This window comes from Anolis sagrei, chromosome 12 (assembly GCF_037176765.1).
Source record: "Anolis sagrei isolate rAnoSag1 chromosome 12, rAnoSag1.mat, whole genome shotgun sequence".
Taxonomy (NCBI): Eukaryota; Metazoa; Chordata; class Lepidosauria; order Squamata; family Dactyloidae; genus Anolis; species Anolis sagrei.
Window position 1 is genome coordinate 14,839,805 of NC_090032.1, and position 25,211 is coordinate 14,865,015.

Genomic DNA, 25,211 nt, shown 5'->3' on the forward strand with positions numbered 1-25,211 from the left:
TGTTCTGGGCCAGAGTGAAGAGAAAGGGGGCCAGGGGACAGTTCCATCTTGTCTCCTGCATATGTTATCAGTCGAGGACCCCTCCTCCCAACACCAACTGCCGTTCTAGGCCAGAGTGAAGAGAGAGGGGACCAGGGGACAGTTCCATCTTGTCTCCTGCATATGTCATGAGCTAGGGACCCCTCCCCCAGCACCAATTGCTGTTCTGGACCAGAGTGAAGAGAGAGGGGGCCAGGGGACAGTTCCATCTTGTCTCCTGCATATGTCATCAGCTGGGGACCCCTCCCCACCAGCACCAATTGCCGTTCTGGACCAGAGTGAAGAGAGAGGGGGCCAGGGGACAGTTCCATCGTTTCTCCTGCATATGTCATGAGCTAGGGACCCCTCCCCCCCAGTACCAACTGCCGTTCTGGGCCAGAGTGAAGAGAGAGGGGGCCAGGGGACAGTTCCATCTTGTCTCCTGCATATGTCATGAGCTAGGGACCCCTCCCCCCAGCACCAATTTCTGCTCTGGACCAGAGTGAAGAGAGAGGGGGCCAGGGGACAGTTCCATCTTTTCTCCTGCATATGTCATGAGCTAGGGACCCCTCCCCCCAGCACCAATTGCCGCTCTGGACCAGAGTGAAGAGAGAGGGGGCCAGGGGACAGTTCCATCTTGTCTCCTGCATATGTTATCAGTCGAGGACCCCTCCTCCCAGCACCAATTGCTGCTCTGGGCCAGAGTGAAGAGAGAGGGGGCCAGGGATCAGTTCCATCTTGTCTCCTGTGTATGTCATCAGCTGGGGACCCCTCCCCCCCAGCACCAATTGCCGTTCTGGACCAGAGTGAAGAGAGAGGGGGCCAGGGGACAGTTCCATCTTGCCTCCTGCATATGTCATCAGCTGGGGACCCCTCTCCCACCACCAACTGCCGCTCTGGGCCAGAGTGAAGAGAGAGGGGGCCAGGGGACAGTTCCATCTTGTCTCCTGCATATGTCATCAGTTGGGTACCCTCCCCCCAGCACCAATTGCTGCTCTGGGCTAGAGTGAAGAGAGGGGGGGGGGCAGGGGACAGTTCCATCTTGTCTCCTGCATATGCCATCAGTTGGGGACCCTCCCCCCAGCACCAATTGCCGTTCTGGACCAGAGTGAAGAGAGAGGGGGCCAGGGGACAGTTCCATCTTGTCTCCTGCATATGTCATGAGCTAGGGACCCCTCCCCCAGCACCAACTGCCGCTCTGGGCCAGAGTGAAGAGAGAGGGGGCCAGGGGACAGTTCCATCTTGTCTCCTGCATATGTCATCAGTCGGGGACCCCTCCTCCCAACACCAACTGCTGTTCTGGGCCAGAGTGAAGAGAAAGGGGGCCAGGGGACAGTTCCATCTTGTCTCCTGCATATGTTATCAGTCGAGGACCCCTCCTCCCAACACCAACTGCCGTTCTAGGCCAGAGTGAAGAGAGAGGGGACCAGGGGACAGTTCCATCTTGTCTCCTGCATATGTCATGAGCTAGGGACCCCTCCCCCAGCACCAATTGCTGTTCTGGACCAGAGTGAAGAGAGAGGGGGCCAGGGGACAGTTCCATCTTGTCTCCTGCATATGTCATCAGCTGGGGACCCCTCCCCACCAGCACCAATTGCCGTTCTGGACCAGAGTGAAGAGAGAGGGGGCCAGGGGACAGTTCCATCGTTTCTCCTGCATATGTCATGAGCTAGGGACCCCTCCCCCCCAGTACCAACTGCCGTTCTGGGCCAGAGTGAAGAGAGAGGGGGCCAGGGGACAGTTCCATCTTGTCTCCTGCATATGTCATGAGCTAGGGACCCCTCCCCCCAGCACCAATTTCTGCTCTGGGCCAGAGTGAAGAGAGAGGAGACCAGGGGACAGTTCCATTTTGCCTCCTGCATATGTCAACAGCTGTAGACCTCTCCCCCCAGCACCAACTGCCATTCTGGACCAGAGAGAAGAGAAAGGGGGCCAGGGGACAGTTCCATCTTATCTCCTGCATATGTCATCAGTCGGGGACTCCTCCCCCCAACACCAACTGCCGCTCTGGCCCAGAGTGAAGAGGGGGGGGCAGGGGACAGTTCCATCTTGTCTCCTGCATATGTCATCAGCCCGGGACCCTTCCCCCCAGAACCAATTGCTGCTCTGGGCCAGAGTGAAGAGAGAGGGGGCCAGGGGACAGCTCCATTTTGTCTCCTGCATATGTCATTAGCTGGGGACCACTCCCCCCAGCACCAACTGCCCTTCTGGGCCAGAGTGAAGAGAGAGGAGACCAGGAGGAGTTCCACCTTGACTCCTGTAATTCTAATCTCTCTCTCTCTCTCTCTCTCTCTCTCTCTCTCTCTCTCTATATATATATATATATATATATATATATATAAATGGTCTGTGCATAATGAGTACCTTAAAAACAAAAGAATCAATGAACGAAATCACACCAAATTTGGCAACAAACCATCTCACAACACAAGGAGTGACCATCACTCAAAAAATTATGATTTTGTCATTTGGGAGTTGTAGTTGTTGGGATTTATAGTTCACCTACAATCACAAAGCATTCTGAACTCCATCAATGATGTAGTTGAACCAAACTTGGCACACAGAACTCCCATGACCAACAGAATATACTGGAAGGGTTTGGTGGCAACTGACCTTGAGTTTTAAAGTTGTAGTTCACCTACATCCAGAGAACACTGTGGACTCAAACAATGATGGATCTGGACCAAATTTGGCACAAGCACTCAATACACCCAAATATGAACACAAATGGCGTTTGGGGGAAATAGACCTTGGCATTTGGGAGTTGTAGTCACTGGGATTCACAGTTCACACACAATCAAAGAGCATTCTGAACCCCACGAACGACAGAATCGGGGCTAACTTCCCACACAGAACCCCGTGACCAAGAGAAAATACTGAAGGCCATCCAATCCAACTCCCTTCATCAGGGCAAGAAAACGTAATCAAAGCCCTCCTGACAAAGACCCATCCAGTCATCAATATAGATAGATAGATAGATAGATAGAGATATGATTCACACACACACAGATATAGTATCAGATTTAAAAGGGACCCTTAAAGAAGGACAATGATATGTTGCATGTTCCAGGGTGGGCAAACCAGACAATCTCCACATCAACACTGACAAAGAAACAGCAAAAAATACTGTTTACCCACAAGTAGAAAGAAATTACATATATTAGAAACCAACACTTTCTCATTACTTTATTTTCCAGATCAACAGACTGGGCCACAGCAACGCGTGGCAGGGGACCGCTAGTATAATATATTGTATATACATATAATATGCATAATATTATAATATAATGCAATATAATAATACTAATATATTATAATATATTTATATTACATGTAATATTGCTAATAATATTACGATATTATGATATAGTACAATATAGTAATATTTAAGTACTGATATTGTACTATGCTAATAATATACTATATTGTATATATATATATATAGACCTTGTAAGCCGCTCTGGGTCCCCTTTGAGGTGAGAAGGACGGCATATAAATGTCGTAGATAAATAAATAAATAAATAAATAAATCTCTAGTACAGTGTTTCTCAACCTTCCTAATGCCGTACGCTTAATATAGTTCCTCATGTTGTGGTGATCCCCAACCATAACATTATTTTCGTTGCTATTTCGTAACTAATTTTGTTACTGTTATGTATCGTAGGCTTGGCCACATGTAAGCCGCCCCGAGTCCCCTTGGGGATATGGTGACGGGGTATAAATAAAGTTTATTATTATTATTATTATTATTATCACAACAAAATGAGTCCACAGCAGACACGCTGCTGGCTGTTGAATTGGATCACACGTCGGACACTTCCCAAGTGTCTAGGACTGTGTGATGTATCAGCGAATAATGTGTGCAGATCCCAGTAAGGTGGCCTTTTGCAGCTGGCAGATGGTAATCTTGTCAGCGCTGATTGTGTTTAAGTGCAGGCCAAGGTCTTTAGGCACTGCACCCAGTGTGGCGATCACCACTGGGACCACCTTGATTGGCTTGTGCCAGAGTCTTTGCAATTCGATCTTTAAATCCTCATATCATGTCAGCTTTTCCAGTTGTTTCTCTTCAATCCTGCTGTCAACCTGGGATTGCGACATCGAAAATCCATACTTTGTTTTTTAACACGATTGTGAGGTCAGGAGTACTGTGCTCCAAAACTCTGTCTGAATCCGGCAGTCCCAGAGTATCTTGACGTGTTTATTTATTTATTTATCGTGTCATCCGCAACCAGAACATTGTATTACATTTCTAACAGAACAAAACAAACAAACAGATAAAACAAAAAACAAAACAAAAAAACTCACAAAATTTGCAAACTTGGTAGCTGATTAAATGTCTTTTGACCAGTATCTGGCCACTTGGAGTGCCTCTGGGGTTGCCGCAAGAAGGTCCTCCATTGTGCACGTGGCAGGGCTCAGGTTGCATTGCAGCAGGTGGTCAGTGGTTTGTTCTTCTCCACACTCGCATGTTGTGGACTCCACTTTTTAGCCCCATTTCTTATGGTTGGCTCTGCATCTCATGGTGCCAGAGCGCAGTCTGTTCAGCGCCTTCCAAGTCGCCCAGTCTTCTGTGTGCCCAGGGGGGAGTCTCTCATCTGGTATCACCCATGGATTGAGGTGCTGGGTTTGAGCCTGCCACTTTTGAACTCTCGCTTGCTGGGGTGTTCCAGCGAGTGTCTCTGTAGATCTAAGAAAACTATTTCTTGATTTGAGTCGTTGTTTGATACCCAAACAAAGGATGAGCTGGAGATGTCTCTGCCTTGGTCCTTTCACTATTGGCTGCTACTTCCTGGCGGATGTCAGGTGGTGCAATACCGGCTAAGCAGTGTAATTTCTCCAGTGGTGTAGGGCACAGACACCCCGTGATAATGCGGCATGTCTCATTAAGAGCCACATCCACTGTTTTGGTGTGGTGAGATGTGTTCCACACTGGGCATGCGTACTCAGCAGCAGAGTAGCAGAGCGCAAGGGCAGATGTCTTCACTGTATCTGGTTGTGATCCCCAGGTTGTGCCAGTCAGCTTTCGTATGATATTGTTTCTAGCACCCACTTTTTGCTTGATGTTCAGGCAGTGCTTCTTGTAGGTAAGAGCACGGTCCAGAGTGACTCCCAGGTATTTGGGTGCGCTGCAATGCTCCAGTGGGATTCCTTCCCAGGTGATCTTCAGAGCTCGGGATGCTTCTCTGTTCTTGAGATGAAAGGCACATGTCTGTGTTTTAGATGGGTTGGGGATCAGCTGATTTTCCCTGTAATAGGCAGTAAGAGCACCTAGAGCTTCGGAGAGCTTCTGTTCAACCATCTCAAAGCTCCCTGCTTGAGCGGTGATGGCACGATCATCAGCATAGATGAAACTCTCTGTCCCTTCTGGCAGTGGCTGGTCATTTGTGTAACTGTTGAACATGGATGGAGCGAGCACGCTCCCCTGAGGCAAGCCGTTCTTCTGTTTCCGCCATCTGCTTCTTTGACGTGTTCATTCCCTGTAACTTTTTCCGGCTTGTGATTCCACCAGTTCTTTGTCACAGGAAGATGGTGTTTGTGGCACAAGTTCCAATGAATCATCTGAGCAACGATGTTATGCCTCTGCTTGTGGTCTGTCTGCGCAATCTTCTTGCGGCAGCTGAGGATGTCATCTATTGTTTCATCTCCTTCCTTGCAGAGTCTACATTTGGGATCTGTTGTTGACTTTTCAGTTCTGGCTTTGATGGCATTGGTTCAAAGGGGTTGGCAAAGACCATCAGAATACATCTATTTCTCATGGTCTTAAGAACCTCTTTGGCAGAGAAGGCTGAAGATCTGTCTGTCCTTATTCATTACCAATATGCAGCTTGGCTCACTTGCTTGAGCAACCCAGCCCACCAAAAGCTCTGTAATTGTGATTGGATGACCTCTCAGCCAAGGGGAGGTAGATTTCTGAGACTCCAAGTAGAAAGAGGAGAGCAAGCATGTAGTATGCATGTGTGGGCAACGGAGAGCATGCGAGGCTGGAGGGAGGCATGTACCACTGAGTCCTTTCAAGGCATGGGGGTTCTGTGTAGGAGGTTTGGCTCAATTATATCGGTGGGGTTCAGAATGCTCTTTGATTGTAGGTGATCTATAAATCCCAGCAACTACAATTCCCAAACGACAAGGTCTATTTTCCCCAAACTCCACCAGTGTTCACATTTGGGCATATCGAGTATTTGTGCCAATTTTGGTCCAATTAATGAAAATAAATCCTGCATATCAGATACTTAGGCAATCCCTCGTAGTCCAAGGATGATGGTCTTCCAAGGTCGGTGTTTTGAAGAGGGTGATGATGGTGGCATCCTTGAAATCTGCTTTTTCAATGAGCTGGTGAAGTTGGTGTGTCAGCTCAGGTCATCCCTCTTTAAAGATTTCAGCAGGGATCCCATCAGGTCCGCTGGCTTTGTTATTTTTTTGTTGGCTGATGGCATTGCTGACTTCTTCCAAACTAGGCAGTGCTGTAAGCTCATCCCTGGTTTGTTGTTGTGGGATTTGTGAGAGAACCTCTTCGGCCACATCGGAGCTGTGATTCAGGAGGGTTTGGTAGTGTTCTTTCCAACGTAGTGCAATTGATTTTTTTGTCCTTCAGAAGTTTGGTTCCATCTGATGAGCGTAGAGGCTGCATGCCATGGTTTCAGATATTTACATTATGATCCATAACAGTAGCAAACTTAGAGTTATGAAGTAGTAACGAAAATAATTTTATGGTTGGGGGTCACCACAACATGAGGAACTGTATTAAGGGGTCATAGCACTGGAAGGTTAAGATACACTGGACTTAGCTAAGGCTTCATGGGTGAAAAACAGAGAAGCAATTATGTCCGCCACCCATCCTATGAGCTCCAGCACTGCTTGACACAATTCTCCACATGTCTTCTAATCCCTTTTCTGCCGTAATATATTACTTAAAACAATAACAACAATGTAAGAATACTCTGACAGAATCCATGATCTGCCACACAATGGTTCCAGTTGTGTCGCTTAGAGCAGGTGCAGCTGAAACACATACAGCTCCATTGACTTTCTGATGGAAACAGAACAGATCTCCCCACTGGTGCCTGCCACAGGATTCCCAAGATCTGATGCCTAGCAAACAAATATTTCCCTAGCAGAGAAAAACAGAAGTTTTAAAAGAATGTATTCCAAAAATACCCTAAAACCTAATACGCACTGTTCCTGGAATACAGGAAAGGTCAGCATATACATTCCTGGCTCTAGAAAGAGGGTTTAATGATACAATTACATCAGAAGAGAATATAATGCTATCAGTTGTTGAAGACTTTCATGGCTGGAACCAATGGGGTGCTGTGAGTTTTCCGGGCTGTCTGGCCAAGCTCTGGAAGCATTCTCTCCTGATGTTTTGCCCACATCTATGGCAGGCATCCTCAGAGGTTGTGAAGTCTGTTGGAAACTAGGCAAGTGGGGTTTATATATCTGTGGGATGATGTCCAGGGTGAGAATCATAGAATCATAGAGTTGGAAGAGACCTCATGGGCCATCCAGTCCAACCCCATTCTGCCAAGAAGCAGGAATATTGCATTCAAAGCACCCATCCAGACTCTGTTTAAAAGCTTCCAAAGAAGGAGCCTCCACCATACTCTGGGGCAGAGAGTTCCACCGCTGAACGGCTCTCACAGTAAGGAAGTTCTTCCTAATGCTCAGATTTAAGTACAGCAAGAATCCATGAGTGCTGGACGGGTGCCTGGCCGCTGTGGCTATCTGGATGAGGAGGAACAAGCTGAAGATCAATCTCGACAAGAAAGAGGTCCTCCTGGTCAATCGTAAACCAGATCGGGGTATAGGGTGACAACCTGTGCTGGACGGGGTTACACTCCCCCTGAAGCCACAGGTCCGCAGCTTGGGAGTCCTCTTGGATTCATCACTTACGCTTGAGGCTCAGGCGTCGGGGGTGTCCGGGAGGGCTTTTGCACAATTAAGACTTGAGCGCCAGCTGCGACCGTACCTCGCAAAGGCTGATCTGGCCGGGGTAGTCCATGCCTTGGTCACCTCTAGATTGGATTACTGTAATGCGCTCTACATGGGGCTGCCCTTGAAAACGGCTCGGAAATTCCAACTGGTTCAACGGGCGGCGGCCAGGATGTTAACTGGCGCTCCTTACAGAGAGAGGTCAACCCTTCTGTTTAAGGAGCTCCATTGGCTGCCGTTTACCTACCGAACCCAATTCACGGTGCAGGTGCTTACCTACAAAGCCCTAAACGGTTTGGGACCTGCCTACCTGCGTGACCGCATCTCCACACGATCCCTTCGTTCATCCGGATAGGCCCTGCTCGCGATCCCACCTGCGTCACAGGCGCGTTTGGTGGGGACGAGGGACAGGGCCTTCTCTGTGGTGGCCCCCCGACTCTGGAACACCCTCCCCAAAGATATTAGACTAGCACCCACGTTGGCAGTCTTCAGGAAGAATCTGGAGACCTAGCTATTCCGATGTGCCTTTTCGGAATAGGATAATCTCCAACACCACGTCCCAGAAGCACTTTATTAGAGTTTAAGACTCTCTGCACATTGTACTTGGCCGGAAATCCAAAATACCACCTGCCACACCCAGCACTTTTTAACCTGTACCCATCACTGGCCCGGCCCTGGTTTTTATTGCGTAATTGATGTGTTGTTTTCTTATTGCTTATGTGTTAATTTGCTTTAAATTGTACTGTTATTGTTTTGCTGTTGTTGTGTTGAGGCCTTGGCCTTTGTAAGCCGCATCGAGTCCTGCGGGAGATGCTAGCGGGATACAAATAAAGTTTAATAATAATAATAATAATAATAATAATAATAATAACAATAGACAATGTAAAGTCCTGCTGTTTAAGGCACCTCCCTATTGGGTGCAATGTACAACCAGCCCTTCCTTTTGCTATTCAGCTTATATTTCCATGACGTCTCTTCAACACCGCCTGAGCTCTGCAAGCGCAGCATTTTTCCGAATGAAGCAGAGAGTGTTTGAGGACCGAGACATCTGTAGGGATACCAAGGTGCTTGTTTATAAAGCTATTGTCCTCCCAAAAGCTATTGTCCTCTATGCCTGTGAGACGTGGACTGTCTATAGACGTCACATGCAACTCCTGGAACGATTCCATCAGCACTGCCTCCGGAAAATCCTGCAAATCTCTTGGGAAGACAAGCGGACAAACGTCAGCGTGCTGGAAGAAGCAAAGACCACCAGCATTGAAGCGATGGTCCTCCGCCACCAACTCCGCTGGACCGGCTACGTTATCCGGATGCCCGACCACTGTCTCCCAAAGCAGTTGCTGTACTCCGAACTCAAGAACGGAAAACAGAATGTTGGAGGACAGGAAAAGAGATTTAAAGATGGGCTCAAAGCCAACCTTAAAAACTCTGGCATAGACACTGAGAACTGGGAAGCCCTGGCCCTTGAGCGCTCCAGCTGGAGGTCAGCTGTGACCAGCAGTGCTGCAGAATTTGAGGAGGCACGAGTAGAGGGTGAAAAAGAGAAACGTGCCAAGAGGAAGGCGCGTCAAGCCAACCCTGGCCGAGACCGCCTTCCACCTGGAAACCAATGCCCTCACTGCGAAAGAACATGCAGAGCAAGAATAGGGCTCCACAGCCACATACGGACCCACAAGAATATTGGAAGACAATCATCCTCGGAAAGCGAGGGATCGCCTAAGTAAGTATATTTCCATGCTGAAAACAGCAGCTTTCAGGCTCCTCTCCATATTCCCCTAACTCCCGTCGTAATCCCCTATCCTCATTTTAAAATCACTCAATGGATTTATACACAATGTCACTGGGACTTTCTTTCTAATCCAGATTGCTTCTCCTTCAATCCACTTAAAACCATCCGATCGTAAACAAACACTGTCTCCTTCCATTTTCTCTCAATGCAAGCAGTACGGAATCGGCTCTGGATTCATGCCGGCAAGACCAGAACCAACATTTCTTGTGGGTGGATCAAAATCCAGAATTAAAAATGGTGTGATTGTTCCTTCCCGAACCCAGCAGAGAGAAGTCTGCTGCGATCACATTTGGCTCGTGGGCCGCAGTGCAACAACAGGGCTTCTCCCCAAGGACTGTGAACGACGGCACTTCGGCGATAAAAATAAATAAATTCAGAGAGCTTTAATTAATGTAAAAATAAACAAGACTGCATCTGTTCCCCGACGTAACAATCCCTTTGCCGTTGTGTGGCAAGCCATCTGTACGGCATGACATTTTGATACAGGGGAGGATTAAAGCGTGAAATAAATGGATGGCAGAGGTCCATTTCTAAAACACACACACACGTACACACACACACACGAGAGGCCTACAAACAGAAGAGAAAGTCCTTTCTGTTTCAGAGTATTGATCGCTTTGCTTATTGTTTTCTTTCTCGCTTTTACAGTCATATCCTCGCTGGAAACTTTGCAACAGACTGGCAAAATTATATCAAGTATAATTTGTGTAATATACAAATTTTGGACAATTTCAACAGAAATAATCTCTATATATAAATCTGTTAGGTTGGTTCAACGGGACAGCAAAACTCAAAAAACCCCCAACGAAACTTAACCAAAATTCCCATGCCCATAACACAACCCACAAGGTACAAACATATCTACTCAAAATGAAAAATAACACAACAACACACTCACAAAATGGCAAAACAACAAAACTCAAAAAAACCCCAACGAAACTTAACCAAAATTCCCATGCCCATAACACAACCCACAAGGTACAAACATATCTACTCAAAATGAAAAACAACACAACAACACACTCACAAAACGACAAAACAACTGAGCATGCGCATTGGCGCCCTGCCGCAAGTTCCCTGGCGCGCACACAGCCTTCCAGCCAACGTTCCCTCTGTGGAAGCCATGCCCACTCCAAGCCCCGCCGCGCCGCTTCCCACACACACACACACCCTGCCGCACGCACACACACAACCCCACGCTCCATCACTTCCCCGGCCGCCACACACACATACACAACCCCACGCTCCATCACTCCCCCCGCCGCCGCACACACACACGCAACCCCACGCTCCATCACTCCCCGCCGCCGCCGCACACACACACGCAACCCCATGCTCCATCACTCCCCCCGCCGCCGCACACACACACGCAACCCCACTCCCCCCGCCGCCGCACACACACACGCAACCCCAAGCTCCATCACTCCCCCCGTCACTGCACACACATACACAACCCCATGCTCCATCACTCACTTATTATGCTATTATTCCTATGAGACCCTTTTAGGGGGAATGGGAGTGGTGTCAGGTCCCAGAGGCAATGCATTGCATTATTGTTATTGTTATGATGGTGGTGAAATAAAAGGAAATAAAAAGAGAAAGAAGGAAGCAAACAAGGAAGGGAAGAAAGGCAAAGGAAGAAAGGGGGAGGGGATGGAGGAAAGAGAGAAGAATGAAACCAAGTAGTGAAAGAAGGAAAGAAAGAAAGAGGTAGAGAAGGAAGAAAGGAGAGAAAGGGGGAGGAAAAGGCGGAAGGAATAGGTAGGTACCTCTCTTTCATAATAGTCCAGATATCTACCTCAACTTTGATAAGTTTTACTATAGGCCACAGCAATGCGTGGCAGGGTACAGCTAGTATAATATAAATAATATAATAACATAATATAGTATACAAAGTATAATTTGTGTAATATACAAATATTGAACAATTTCAACAGAAATAATATAATATAAATAATATAATAACATAATACAGTATACAAAGTATAATTTGTGTAATATACAAATATTGAACAATTTCAACAGAAATAATATAATATAAATAATATAATAACATAATATAGTATACAAAGTATAATTTGTGTAATATACAAATATTGAACAATTTCAACAGAAATAATATAATATAAATAATATAATAACATAATACAGTATACAAAGTATAATTTGTGTAATATACAAATATTGAACAATTTCAACAGAAATAATATAATATAAATAATATAATAACATAATATAGTATACAAAGTATAATTTGTGTAATATACAAATATTGAACAATTTCAACAGAAATAATAGAATATAAATAATATAATAACATAATATAGTATACAAAGTAATATTTTGTGTAATATACAAATACTGAACAATTTCAACAGAAATAATCTAATATAAATAATATAATAACATAATATAGTATACAAAGTATAATTTGTGTAATATACAAATATTGAACAATTTCAACAGAAATAATAGAATATAAATAATATAATAACATAATATGGTAAACAAAGTATAATTTGTGTAATCTACAGAGGTGAGAAGATCGGGATATAAAAGTTTTAAATAAAATCATAATAATTTAAATAATATACAAATATTGGACAATTTCAACAGAAATAATATAATATAATATAAATAATATAATATAATAAAGTATACAAAGTATAATTTGTGTAATCTACGGAGGTGAGAAGATCGGGATATAAAAGTTTTAAATAAAATAATAATAATTTAAATAATATACAAATATTGGACAATTTGAACAGAAATAATATAATATAATATAAATAATATAATAACGTAATATAGTATACCAAGTATAATTTGTTTAATATACAAATACTGGATAATTAGAAGAGAAATAATATTGTATAATATAATATAATATAATATAATATAATATAATGATAAACCAAGTATAATTTATATATATAATCTATATAAATAAACATGTAATGTTCATTTGTGGGATTAACATAACTCAAAAATCACTGGGCGAATTGACATCAAATTTGGACACAATACACCTATCAGGCCAACAAGTCATAAAACACTGAAAAACAGTGGAAGAGACTTAAAAAAACAAAAAAAAAACATTACAATGCATGCACAAAACCACATACACACACAAACACACATATATACACGAATACACACACACACACAAACATATATACACACACAAAACACAGACTGGGCCACAGCAACGCGTAGCAGGGGTCAGCTAGTATACAAATAATATAATATATTATATATCAAGCACAATTTGTATAATATACAAATATTGGACAATCTCAACAGAAATAATATAATATAAATAATATAATAATATAATATACCAAGTATAATTTATATAATATATTATATACCAAGCACAATTTGTATAATGTACAAATATAGGACAATTTCAACAGAAATAATATAATATAAATAATATAATATAATATACCAAGTATAATTTGTATAATATACAAACATTGGGCAATTTCAACAGAAATTATATAATATAAATAATATAATAATATTATTATAATATAATATACCAAGTATAATTTGTATAATATACAAATATTGGACAATTTCAACAGAAAGGGGAAAACCATGAAAATTATATAATATAATATAATATGTGATAAAACAATATAATATAATATACCAAGTACAATTTGTACAATATACAAATATTGGACAATTTCAACATAAAGGAGAAAACCATGAAAATAATATAATATAATATAATATAATATAATATAATATAATATAACAATATAATATACCAAGTATAATTTGTACAATATACACATACTGGATAATTTCAACAGAAAGGAGAAAACCATGAAAATAATATAATATAAATAATATAATATAATATAATAAAACAATATAATATAATAGGTCAAGTATAATTTGTACAATATACAAATATTGGACAATTTCAACAGAAAGGAGAAAACCATGAAAATAATATAATATAAATAATATAATATAATATAATAAAACAATATAATATAATAGGTCAAGTATAATTTGTACAATATACAAATATTGGACAATTTCAACAGAAAGGAGAAAACCATGAAAATAATATAATATAAATAATATAATATAATATAATAAAACAATATAATATAATAGGTCAAGTATAATTTGTACAATATACAAATATTGGACAATTTCAACAGAAAGGAGAAAACCATGAAAATAATATAATATAAATAATATAATATAATATAATAAAACAATATAATATAATATAATATACCAAGTATAATTTGTACAATATACAAATATTGGACAATTTGGTATAATATAATATAATATAATAGATCAAGTATAATTTGTACAATATACAAATATTGGACAATTTCAACAGAAAGGAGAAAACCATGAAAATGAACAAAATCTGGTTACCAGTATTAAAAAAAAACTCTAAAATTAGGACAGTAAATAAAGAACACCCCTCAAAAAAAACAAGAGAATTCCAGACAGGAAACAATCAGGGCCAGCTAACACCTACCAACAAAGGATTAGAGCAGTGTTTCTCAACCTTCCTAATGCTGCGACCCCTTAATACAGTTTCTCATGTTGTGGTGACCCCCAACCATAACATTCTTTTGCTACTTCATAACTGTAATTTTGCTCCTGTTATGAAACATAATTTGGGAGTTGTAGTTGTTGGGATTTATGGTTCACCTACAATCAGAGAGTATTCTGAACTCCACCAATGATGGAATTGAACCAAACTTGGCACACAGAATGCCCACGACCAACAGAAAACACTGGAAAGGTTTGGTGGGCATTGACCTTGAGTTTGGGAGTTGTAGTTCACCTACAGAGAGCACTATGGACTCAAACAATGATGGATCTGGACCAAACTTGGGACGAATACTCAGTATGCTAAATGTGAACACTGGGGGAGTGTGGGGAAAATAGGCCTTGACATTTGGGAGTTGTAGTTGATGGGATTTATAGTTCAACTACAATCAAAAAGTATTCTGAACCCCACCAATGATAGAATTGGGCCAAACCTATGGGCCAAATTGGGCCAAACAAGCCCTATGAGGAGCGGCTTAAGGAACTGAGCATGTTTAGCTTGAAGAAGAGAAGGCTGAGAGGAGATATGATAGCCATGTATAAATATGTGAGAGGAAGCCACAGGGAGGAGGGAGCAAGCTTGTTTTCTGCTTCCCTGGAGATTAGGACATGGAACAATGGCTTCAAACTTTAAGAAAGGAGATTCCATCTGAACATTAGGAAGAACTTCCTGACTGTGAGAGCCGTTCAGCAGTGGAACTCTCTGCCCCGGAGTGTGGTGGAGGCTCCTTCTTTGGAAGCTTTTAAACAGAGGCTGGATGGCCATCTGTCAGGGGTGATTTGAATGCAATATTCCTGCTTCTTGGCAGGGGGTTGGACTGGATGGCCCATGAGGTCTCTTCCAACTCTTTGAGTCTATGATTCTATGATTCTATGACCCCTCTGGCACCTCCTGGAGACCCCTCTAGGGGTCCCGACCCCCAGGTTGAGAAACACTGGATTAGAGGCTGGATGGCCATCTGTCAGGGGTGCTTTGAATGCAATATTCCTGCTTCTTGGCAGGGGGTTGGACTGGATGGCCCATGAGGTCTCTTCCAACTCTTTGAGTCTATGATTCTATGACCCCTCTGGCACCTCCTGGAGACCCCTCTAGGGGTCCCGACCCCCAGGTTGAGAAACACTGGATTAGAGGCTGGATGGCCATCTGTCAGGGGTGCTTTGAATGCAATATTCCTGCTTCTTGGCAGGGGGTTGGACTGGATGGCCCATGGGGTCTCTTCCAACTCTAGGGTTCTATGATTCCCCCAGGCAGAAAGAAGCCAGACCCTGAAGCTGCAAGGCTTTGCATTGCTAATCAAGGTGATTAATTGCAACATTCATACATGTCCAGCAGACAAGAGTTCTTTGTCCTGCAGAGATATAAACCTCCCTTGTTTAGTTTCCAACAGACCTCACAACCTCTGAGGATGCCTGCAATAGATGTGGGCAAAATGTCAGGAGAGAATGCTTCTGAAACACGAGACAGCTGGAAAACTCACAGCAACCAAAATAATGGATGGTTTTAAAGCCAACCACAGATCCAAATACATCGCGGGTAAGGCCGCAAGGGTTGCCGAGCAGTCCCTCTCCCTGACTCAGAATCTGGGGCCTTCTGTGGCTTCACTTCCTCCCTCCAAATCCACCGTATCCCACAAGAAAGGGGTCGCATCAAACAAAGACAGTGTTCCTGTTCTTGGCCCCCCCTCCCCGGCTAGTAGGGGGCAGGGGCGCTGCCTGGCGTGGAGGAGACATCACGTCATCCCACCCTCCTCCTCCTCCTCGCTCAACCATCGTCCGCACCTGCTCTCCTTCCTCCTCTTTCCCCCAAGGAAGCGAGGAAGGCTTGGGAGGAAGATCGGGGCAAAGGACAACACCTCGGGTGCACTCCATCCCTCCCTCTCAGGCAAATGGCTGGCATATACCCCTTGGCATTAGCCCAGCTGGACTGGGCAGGGTGGGGACTTGGAGGTTCTAATCATAATAACAACAACAACAACAACAACAACAACATCACACAGTCCTAGATGCTTGGGAAGTGTTCGACTTACAATTTTGTGATATGAAATCCAGCATATATAGATCTCATTTGCTGTGACGTACTGTGTTTTTGTGTCAGTAAAATAAAATACCAATAATAATAATAAAATAATAATAATAATAATAATAATAATAATGAATTTATTGGCCGCCTCACCTTGCGGCTCAAGGCAGAGTACAACAGGAGAAAGTCGAGATTGAGAATGATCCATAGGGGAAAGCCAGGCTTTGGAAAGATCTACTTAAATGATGTAAATAATGAATAATAATAAATAATATGTATTTAATAAAATAATAATAATAATAATAATAATAATAATAATGAATTTATTGGCCGCCTCACCTTGCGGCTCAAGGCAGAGTACAACAGGAGAAAGTCGAGATTGAGAATGATCCACAGGGGAAAGCCAGGCTTTGGAAAGATCTACTTAAATAATGTAAATAATGAATAATATTAAATAATAATAATACAGGGGAAAGAGGATCACAAGAAAGATCTATAGGGGAAAGTGGAGCTTGAGAGAAATCTACAAGGGAAAGGGGAGCATGAGAAAGATCTGTAGAGAAAAGTGGGGCTTCAGAAAAATCTATAGGGGGAAAAGAGGCACAAGGAAGATCTATAGGGGAGCTTGAGAAAGATCCATAGGGGAAAGAGAAGCTTGGGAATGATCCATAAAGGAAAGTGGAGCTTGAGAGAAATCTACAAGGGAAAGGGGAGCATGAGAAAGATCTATAGAGGAAAGTGGGGCTTCAGAAAAATCTATAGGGAAAAGAGAGGCAGATGAAAGATCTATAGGGGAAAGTGGAGCTTCAGGAAATCTATAGGGGAAAGTGGATCTTGAGAATGATCCACAGGGCACAAGAGGGGCACAAGAAAGATCTATAGGGGAAAGTGGGGGTTCAGAAAAATCTATAGGGAAAAGAGAGGCAGAAGAAATATCTATAGGGGAATGTGGAGCTTGAGAATGTTCCACAGGGGAAAGAGGGGCACAAGAAAGATCTATAGGGGAAAGTGGGACTTGAGAAAAATCTATAGGGAAAAGAGTTGCAGAATAAAGATCTATAGGGGAAAGTGGAGCTTCAGGAAATCTATAAGGGAATGTGGAGCTTGAGAATGATCCGCAAGGGGAAAGAGGGGCATAAGAAAGATATATAGGGGAAAGTGGGGCTTCAGAAAAATCTATAGGAAAAAGAGAGGCAGAAGAAAGATCTATAGGGGAATGTGGATCTTCAGGAAATCTATAGGGGAAAGAGGAGCAGGATCTATAGGGGAAAGTGGGACTTGAGAAAAATCTATAGGGAAAAGAGTGGCAGAATAAAGATCTATAGGGGAAAGTGGAGCTTCAGGAAACCTATAGGGGGAATGTGGAGCTTGAGAATGATCCACAAAGAGAGGCACAAGAAAGTTCCATAGAGGAAAGTGAGATGAGAAAAATCTATAGGGAAAAGAGAGGCAGAAAAAAGATCTATAGGGGAAAGTGGAGCTTCAGGCAATCTATAGGGGAAAGTGGAGCTTGAGAATGATCCACAGGGGAAAGAGGGGCACAAGAAAGATCTATAGGGGAAAGTGGGACTTGAGAAAAATCTATAGGGGAAAGTGGAGTGTGAGAAAACCTATACTAGGTGTGGGTAGCCTTGGCAAGGAATCATGGCCAGGACAAGGGATCAGGCTCTGCCCACAAGGAGCAAAAGTGTTGGGGTTTTAATAGAGACTGGAAGGCTATCTGTCGGGAGTGTTTTTATGGTGTCTTCCTTTACAGCAGAAAGGGGTTGGACTGGATGGCCATTGTGGTCTATTAGGAACTAGGTTCTATATATTAATAATGATGATGATATTTGATATAACCCAGAATATCAATAGGGCAAAAAATATATCTGGATTATCTGAGTCCACACTGCCATATATTCCAGTTCAAAGCAGATAATGTGGGATTTTATTCAGCTGTATGGAAGGGGCCTAAGTGAGGGATTTGTGTGTGTGTGTGTGTGTGTGTGTGTGGGTTTGCAGAGAAAATGCCTGCCAAAATCCTGGATGGAGGTATCAATTACACAGGGTTGGTTTGTTTTCTGCAGAGGTGTCCTAAAACATCGAGGGGGGGGGGGTCCCTTTCCTCTCGCTTCTGCAACCCATCTCAGTCAGTACAGCAGGCTCTTGGTTAACGGGAACTCTCAAGCAACCAGCACACACACAAAAAACACCCCAAAGAAATAATACTGCATTCACAAAGCTGTTATTATAAGAACATTATACACTGTATACAATATACACAATATAATAATATATAGGGATAATAACATTGCAATATATATATATATATATATATTATGTTGTAAATAATATATTATATATATAATATGTTATATTACATTATATATATATATATATATATATATATATATATAACTGTTATTATTCCTATAGATTATTATTCTTATAGATTACCTACAACTTACGATATAGTACAATGTATTATATAGTACTAATAGCATAACATACTATTAGTGTGTTATGTATACTGTGGTAGAATAATACTGTACAATATAATAATATATAATAATAGAATAATTGTATATTATATATGACTAATAATATTGCAGTATAGTAGTATAGTACAATGTAATAATATAATTATGTATTATATATAATACTAGCCACCCTCTGCCAGTCTTTGTATATGTGTTTTTTTGTGTGTATATGTGTGTATATATTTGTGTATATATGTATATATGTATGTTTGCATATATAAAGGTAAAGGTTGTCCCCTGACATTAAGTCCAGTCATGTCTGACTCTGGGGTGTGGTGCTCATCTCCATTTCTAAGCCGAAGAGCCAGCGTTGTCCATAGACACCTCCAAGGTCATGTGGCCAGCATGACCGCATGGAGCGCCATTTGCATGCATATATATGGTTTTTACATGCATTGTAATGTATTTTTATTTATTTTTTACTTTTTAAGTCCCTTCTGCTGCGTTTTTCAGTGTTTTTATGAGCGACAGTCACTCGTTGGCCTGATAGGTGTATTGTGTCCAAATTTAGTGTCAATTCGTCCAGTGGTTTTTGCGTTATGTTAATCCCACAAACCAACATTACAACTTAATTTATATAGATGAGTAATAATATTGCAGTACAGAAGTATAGTACAATGTAAATCGATGGATGTTTTGTCTTATGTCTGTTATAACAGGCGGTGCTTTTTATTTAATTTTAGTTTTTTAAGTTATAATTCGTATTTATATGTTGGGTTGTATAAATTTTGTTAGCATGGATGTATTGTTGTTGTATTCGGACATTGAATGTTTGCCTTTTTATGGTTGGAATCCGCCCTGAGTCCCTTTGGGGAGATAGAACGGAATATAAATAAAGTTTTTATTATTATTATTAAACATAATAATTGTATATTTTATACAATATGACTAATAGTATTGTAGTATAGTACAATGTAATAATATAATAATTGTATATTGTATATAATATGACTAATAATATTGCAGTATAGTACTATGTAATAATATAATATAACAACTGTATATTATATATATATGACCAATCATATTGCAGTATAGTAATATAGTACAATGTAATAATATAATAATTGTATATTATATATAATATGACTAATAATATTGCAGTATAGTACTATGTAATAATATAATATAATAATTGTATATTATATATAATATGACTAAGGATATTGCAGTATTGTAGTATAATACTATGTAATAATATAATAGTTGTATATTATATACAATATGACTAAGAATATTGCAGTATAGTAGTATAGTACTATGTAATAATATAATATAATAATTGTATATTTTATACAATATGACTAGTAATATTGCAGTATCGTAGTATATTACTATGTAATATAATATAATACTTGTATATTATGTACAATATGACTAATAATATTGCAGTATGGTAGTATAGTACTATGTAATAATATAATAATTGAATATTATATACAATATGACTAGTAATATTGCAGTATAGTACTATGTAATAATATAATATAGTAATTGTATATTATATATAATATGACTAATAATATTGCAGTATAGTAGTATAATACTATGTAATAATATAATATAATAATTGTATATTATATATAATATGCCAAGTCATATTGCAGTATAGTAGTATAGTACTATGTAATAATATAATATAATAATTGTATATTATATATGACTAATATTGCAGTTTAGTACAAAATAATATAATTATATATTCTATATGATATGACCAATAACATATAACATATAATATATAATTATATATCATATAATATTATATAATTATATTATATAATAACATATAACTATACAATTTATATATAATTATATATTCTATATGATATTTATTTATTTACGACATTTATATGCCGCCCTTCTCACCCCGAAGGGGACTCATAGCCGCTTACAAGGTATATATTACATACAATATATTATATTATTAGCATAGTACAGTATCAGCATTAAACATTGCTATATTGCACCACACCACTATATCGTAATATTATTAGTAATATTACATGTAATATAAATATACAATTATAATATGACTAATAACATTGCAGTATAGTAGTATAGTATAGTAGTATAGTATAGTAGTACACTTCCATCTTGTCTTTACTAATAATATAATATAGTATATTGTATATACATATAATATTTATAATATTATAATGTAATACAATATAATACTAGTAATAATAATTCAATATTATAATTATAATTATATATTTACATTACATGTAATATTACTAATAATATTACAATATAATGGTATAGTGCAATATAGTAATATATACTGATATTGTACTATGCTAATAATATTGTATAAAAATATATATTGTAAGCCGCTCTGAGTCCCCTTCGGGATGAGAAGGGTGGCATATAAATGCCGTAAATAAATAAATAAAATATAATACTAATATTGTGCATCCTTGAAGTGACTGGCTTGACTCTGAAGGAGCTGGGGGAGGTGACGGCTGACAGGCAGCTCTGGCTTGGGCTGGTCCATGAGGTCACGAAGAGTCGGAAACGACTGAACGAATGAACAACAACAATAATATTGTGCTATGATAATAATATTATATATATATATATATATACACACACACACACACACATTATTAATAATAATAATATAATGTAATACAAGCTGGAATGTGTCCAGAGGAGGGCGACTAAAATGATCAAGGGTCTGGAGAACAAGCCCTATGAGGAGCGGCTTAAAGAGCTGGGCATGTTTAGCCTGAAGAAGAGAAGGCTGAGAGGGGATATGATAGCCATGTATAAATATGTGAGATGAAGTCATAAGGAGGAGGGAGCAAGCTTGTTTTCTGCTTCCCTGGAGACTAGGACGTGGAACAATGGCTTCAAACTACAAGAGAGGAGATTCCATCTGAACATGAGGAAGAACTTCCTGACTGTGAGAGCCGTTCAGCAGTGGAACTCTCTGCCCCGGAGTGTGGTGGAGGCTCCTTCTTTGGAAGCTTTTAAACAGAGGCTGGATGGCCATCTGTCAGGGGTGATTTGAATGCAACATTCCTGCTTCTTGGCAGAATGGGGTTGGACTGGATGGCCCATGACTGTGTTCAGCAGTGGAACTCTCTTCCCCGGAGTTTGGTGGAGGCTCCTTCTTTGGAAGCCTTTAAACAGAGGCTGGATGGCCATCTGTCAGGGGTGATTTGAATGCAATATTCCTGCTTCTTGGCAGAATGGGGTTGGACTGGATGGCCCATGACTGTGTTCAGCAGTGGAACTCTCTGCCCCGGAGTGTGGTGGAGGCTCCTTCTTTGGAAGCCTTTAAACAGAGGCTGGATGGCCATCTGTCAGGGGTGATTTGAATGCAATATACCTGCTTCTTGGCAGAATGGGGTTGGACTGGATGGCCCATGACTGTGTTCAGCCGTGGAACTCTCTGCCCCAGAGTGTGGTGGAGGCTCCTTCTTTGGAAGCCTTTAAACAGAGGCTGGATGGCCATCTGTCAGGGGTGATTTGAATGCAACATTCCTGCTTCTTGGCAGAATGGGGTTGGACTGGATGGCCCATGAGGTCTCTTCCAACTCTATGATTCTATGATTCTATAATATATAATATTGTAATACAATAATACTAATATATTAACTGATAATATATAATAATATATAATGATAATACTGTTTTGTTATTAGTAAATTTTCAAATTGTATTGTCATGTTTCTCATTGTGAGCTGCCTTGAGTCTCCGTACAGATAAATAAATAAGTAAATAAATAAGTAAATAAATAAATAATATGAATATCAAGTCAAGATAGAAGTGAATATACATATAATATTAATAATATTATAATGTAATTAATATAATATATAATATTGTAATTCAAAAATACTAATACATTAGCTGATAATATAGAATATATAATGATAATACTGTTTTATTATTAGTAAATTTTCAATGTTTTTCATTGTGAGCTGCCTTGAGTCTCAGTACAGAGAGAGAAATAAATAGGTAAATAACTAAATAATACATAAATAATATGAATATCAAGTCAAGATAGAGTTGATGGCATAGGATGGGAGACAGTGTCAGTTAGGCCTCTGCCTGTCAAGGTAGGCCTTGAAGGGAAAGGTAGGCCTTGAAGCCTGAGCCAAGGCCGGGCCTTGCGTGGCGCAGCAGCCGCCTCGGCCTCCTGACTGCGGGGGGAGGGGGGTGAAGACTCACCGAAGCCGCCGTGCTGGATGCTGGCGATCTCGGCCATGGCGGCCGGCGAAGGAGGCGCCCTTCCTCGGCTGCTGCTTCTCCGCCCGAGAGGAAGGAAGGAAGGATGCTGCGCGTCCCTCCGAGGATGCAGCCGATGAGGACTGGTCCAGAGGCAGCGCTCGCTCCGCCCACTCCCCGCCACAGGTCACGCCCCTCCAGGCGCGTCATCGGGCGAGGAAGCCACGCCCCTCCCTCCCTCCTTCAGTGACTCGGCAGTGTCTTGGATAGAGAGAGGGTCCTGCTGTGGGAAAGGGACCTCCAAGGGCCATCCAGTCTGACCCCCGTTTCTGCCACCCTCAAAAACTTCTCCACAGATGGCCAGCCTCTGCTTTAACATCTCCAGGGAAAGAGACTCCCTCATTATTATTATCATCATCATCATCATCATCATCATTATTATAGAAATTTTAAGAGTTGGACTGGTCCTAAGACACTATCAAAGCATTCATGAGAGATGGCCAGCCAGCCTCTGCTTTAACATCTCCAGGGAAAGAGACTCCCTCGTTGTTATTGTTGTTATTATTGTTCTTGTTGTTGTTGTTATTATTATTATTATTATAGAAATCTTCAGAATTGGACTGGTCCTAAGACACCATCAAAGCCCTCCTGAGAGATGGCCAGCCAGCCTCTGCTTTAACATCTCTAGGGAAGGAGACTCCCTCGTTGTTGTTATTATAGAAATCTTAAGAGTTGGACTGGTCCTAAGAAAGTGCTGGCTAGATAGGAAGACACTATCAAAGCCCTCCTGAGAGATGGCCAGCCAGCCTCTGCTTTAACATCTCCAGGGAAAGAGACTCCCTCATTATTATTATTATTATTATTATTGAAATCTTAAGAGTTGGACTGGTCCTAAGGCAGTGCTGGCCAGGTAAGAAGACACCATCAAAGCCCTCCTGAAAGATGGCCAGCCAGCCTCTGCTTTAACATCTCCAGGGAAAGAGACTCACTCATTATTATCATTATCATTATCATTATCATTATTATTATTATTATAGAAATCTTAAGAGTTGGACCGTCCTAAGGCAGTGCTGGCCACATAGGAAGACACCATCAAAGCCCTCCTGAGAGATGGCCAGCCAGTCTCTGCTTTAACATCTCCAGGGAAGGAGACTCCCTCATTATTATTATTATTATTATAGAAATCTTAAGAGTTGGACTGGTCCTAAGACACTATCAAACCCCTCCTGAGAGATGGCCAGCCAGCCTCTGCTTTAACATCTCCAGGGAAAGAGACTCCCTTATTATTATTATTATTATTATTATAGAAATCTTAAGAGTTGGACTGGTCCTAAGAAAGTGCTGGCCAGATAGGAAGACACCATCAAAGCCCTCCTGAGAGATGGCCAGCCTCTGCTTTAACAGCTCCTGGAAAAGAGACTCCCTCATTATTATTATTATTATTATTATTATTATTATAGAAATCTTAAGAGTTGGACTGGTCCTAAGGCAGTACTGGCCAGATAGGAAGACACCATCAAAGCCCTCCTGAGAGATGGCCAGCCAGCTTCTGCTTTAATATTTTCAAGGAAAGAGACTCCCTCATTATTATTATTATTATTATTATTATTATAGAAATCTTAAGAGTTGGACTGGTCCTAAGGCAGTACTGGCCAGATAGGAAGACACCATCAAAGCCCTCCTGAGAGATGGCCAGCCTCTGCTTTAACATCTCCAGGGAAGGAGACTCTCTCATTATTATTATCATTATCATTAATATCATTGTCGTCGTCATCATCATCATCATTATTATAGAAATCTTAAGAGTTGGACTGGTCCTAAGACACCATCAAAGCACTCCTGAGAGATGGCCAGCCAGCCTCTGCTTTATCATCTCCAGGGAAGGAGACTCCCTCATTATTATTATTGAAATCGTAAGAGTTGGATTGGTCCTAGGACACCATCAAAGCCCTCCTGAGAGATGGCCAGCCAGCTTCTGCTTTAATATCTCCAAGGAAAGAGACTCCCTCATTATTATTATTATTATTATTATTATTATTATTATTATTATAGAAATCTTAAGAGCTGGACTGGTCCTAAGGCAGTGCTGGCCAGATAGGAAGACACCATCAAAGCCATCAAAGAGATGGCCAGCCAGCCCCTGCTTTAACATCTCCAG

The 25,211-nt window shown here is 41.0% G+C and overlaps 1 protein-coding gene across 2 annotated transcripts in view; it reads right to left on the reverse strand.

The window, feature by feature from the left end:
* Nucleotides 1-23,239, reverse strand: part of SYT11 (synaptotagmin 11) — a 40,975-nt gene extending 17,736 nt beyond the window's left edge. For both annotated transcript variants that reach the window (XM_060758448.2, XM_060758447.2), the window contains exon 1: nucleotides 23,057-23,239. In XM_060758448.2, coding sequence (XP_060614431.2) covers nucleotides 23,057-23,093 — 37 coding nt within the window. In that variant the 5' untranslated portion in view covers nucleotides 23,094-23,239. The remainder of the gene's footprint in view (nucleotides 1-23,056) is intronic.
* Between the last annotated feature and the right edge of the window lie 1,972 nt (nucleotides 23,240-25,211).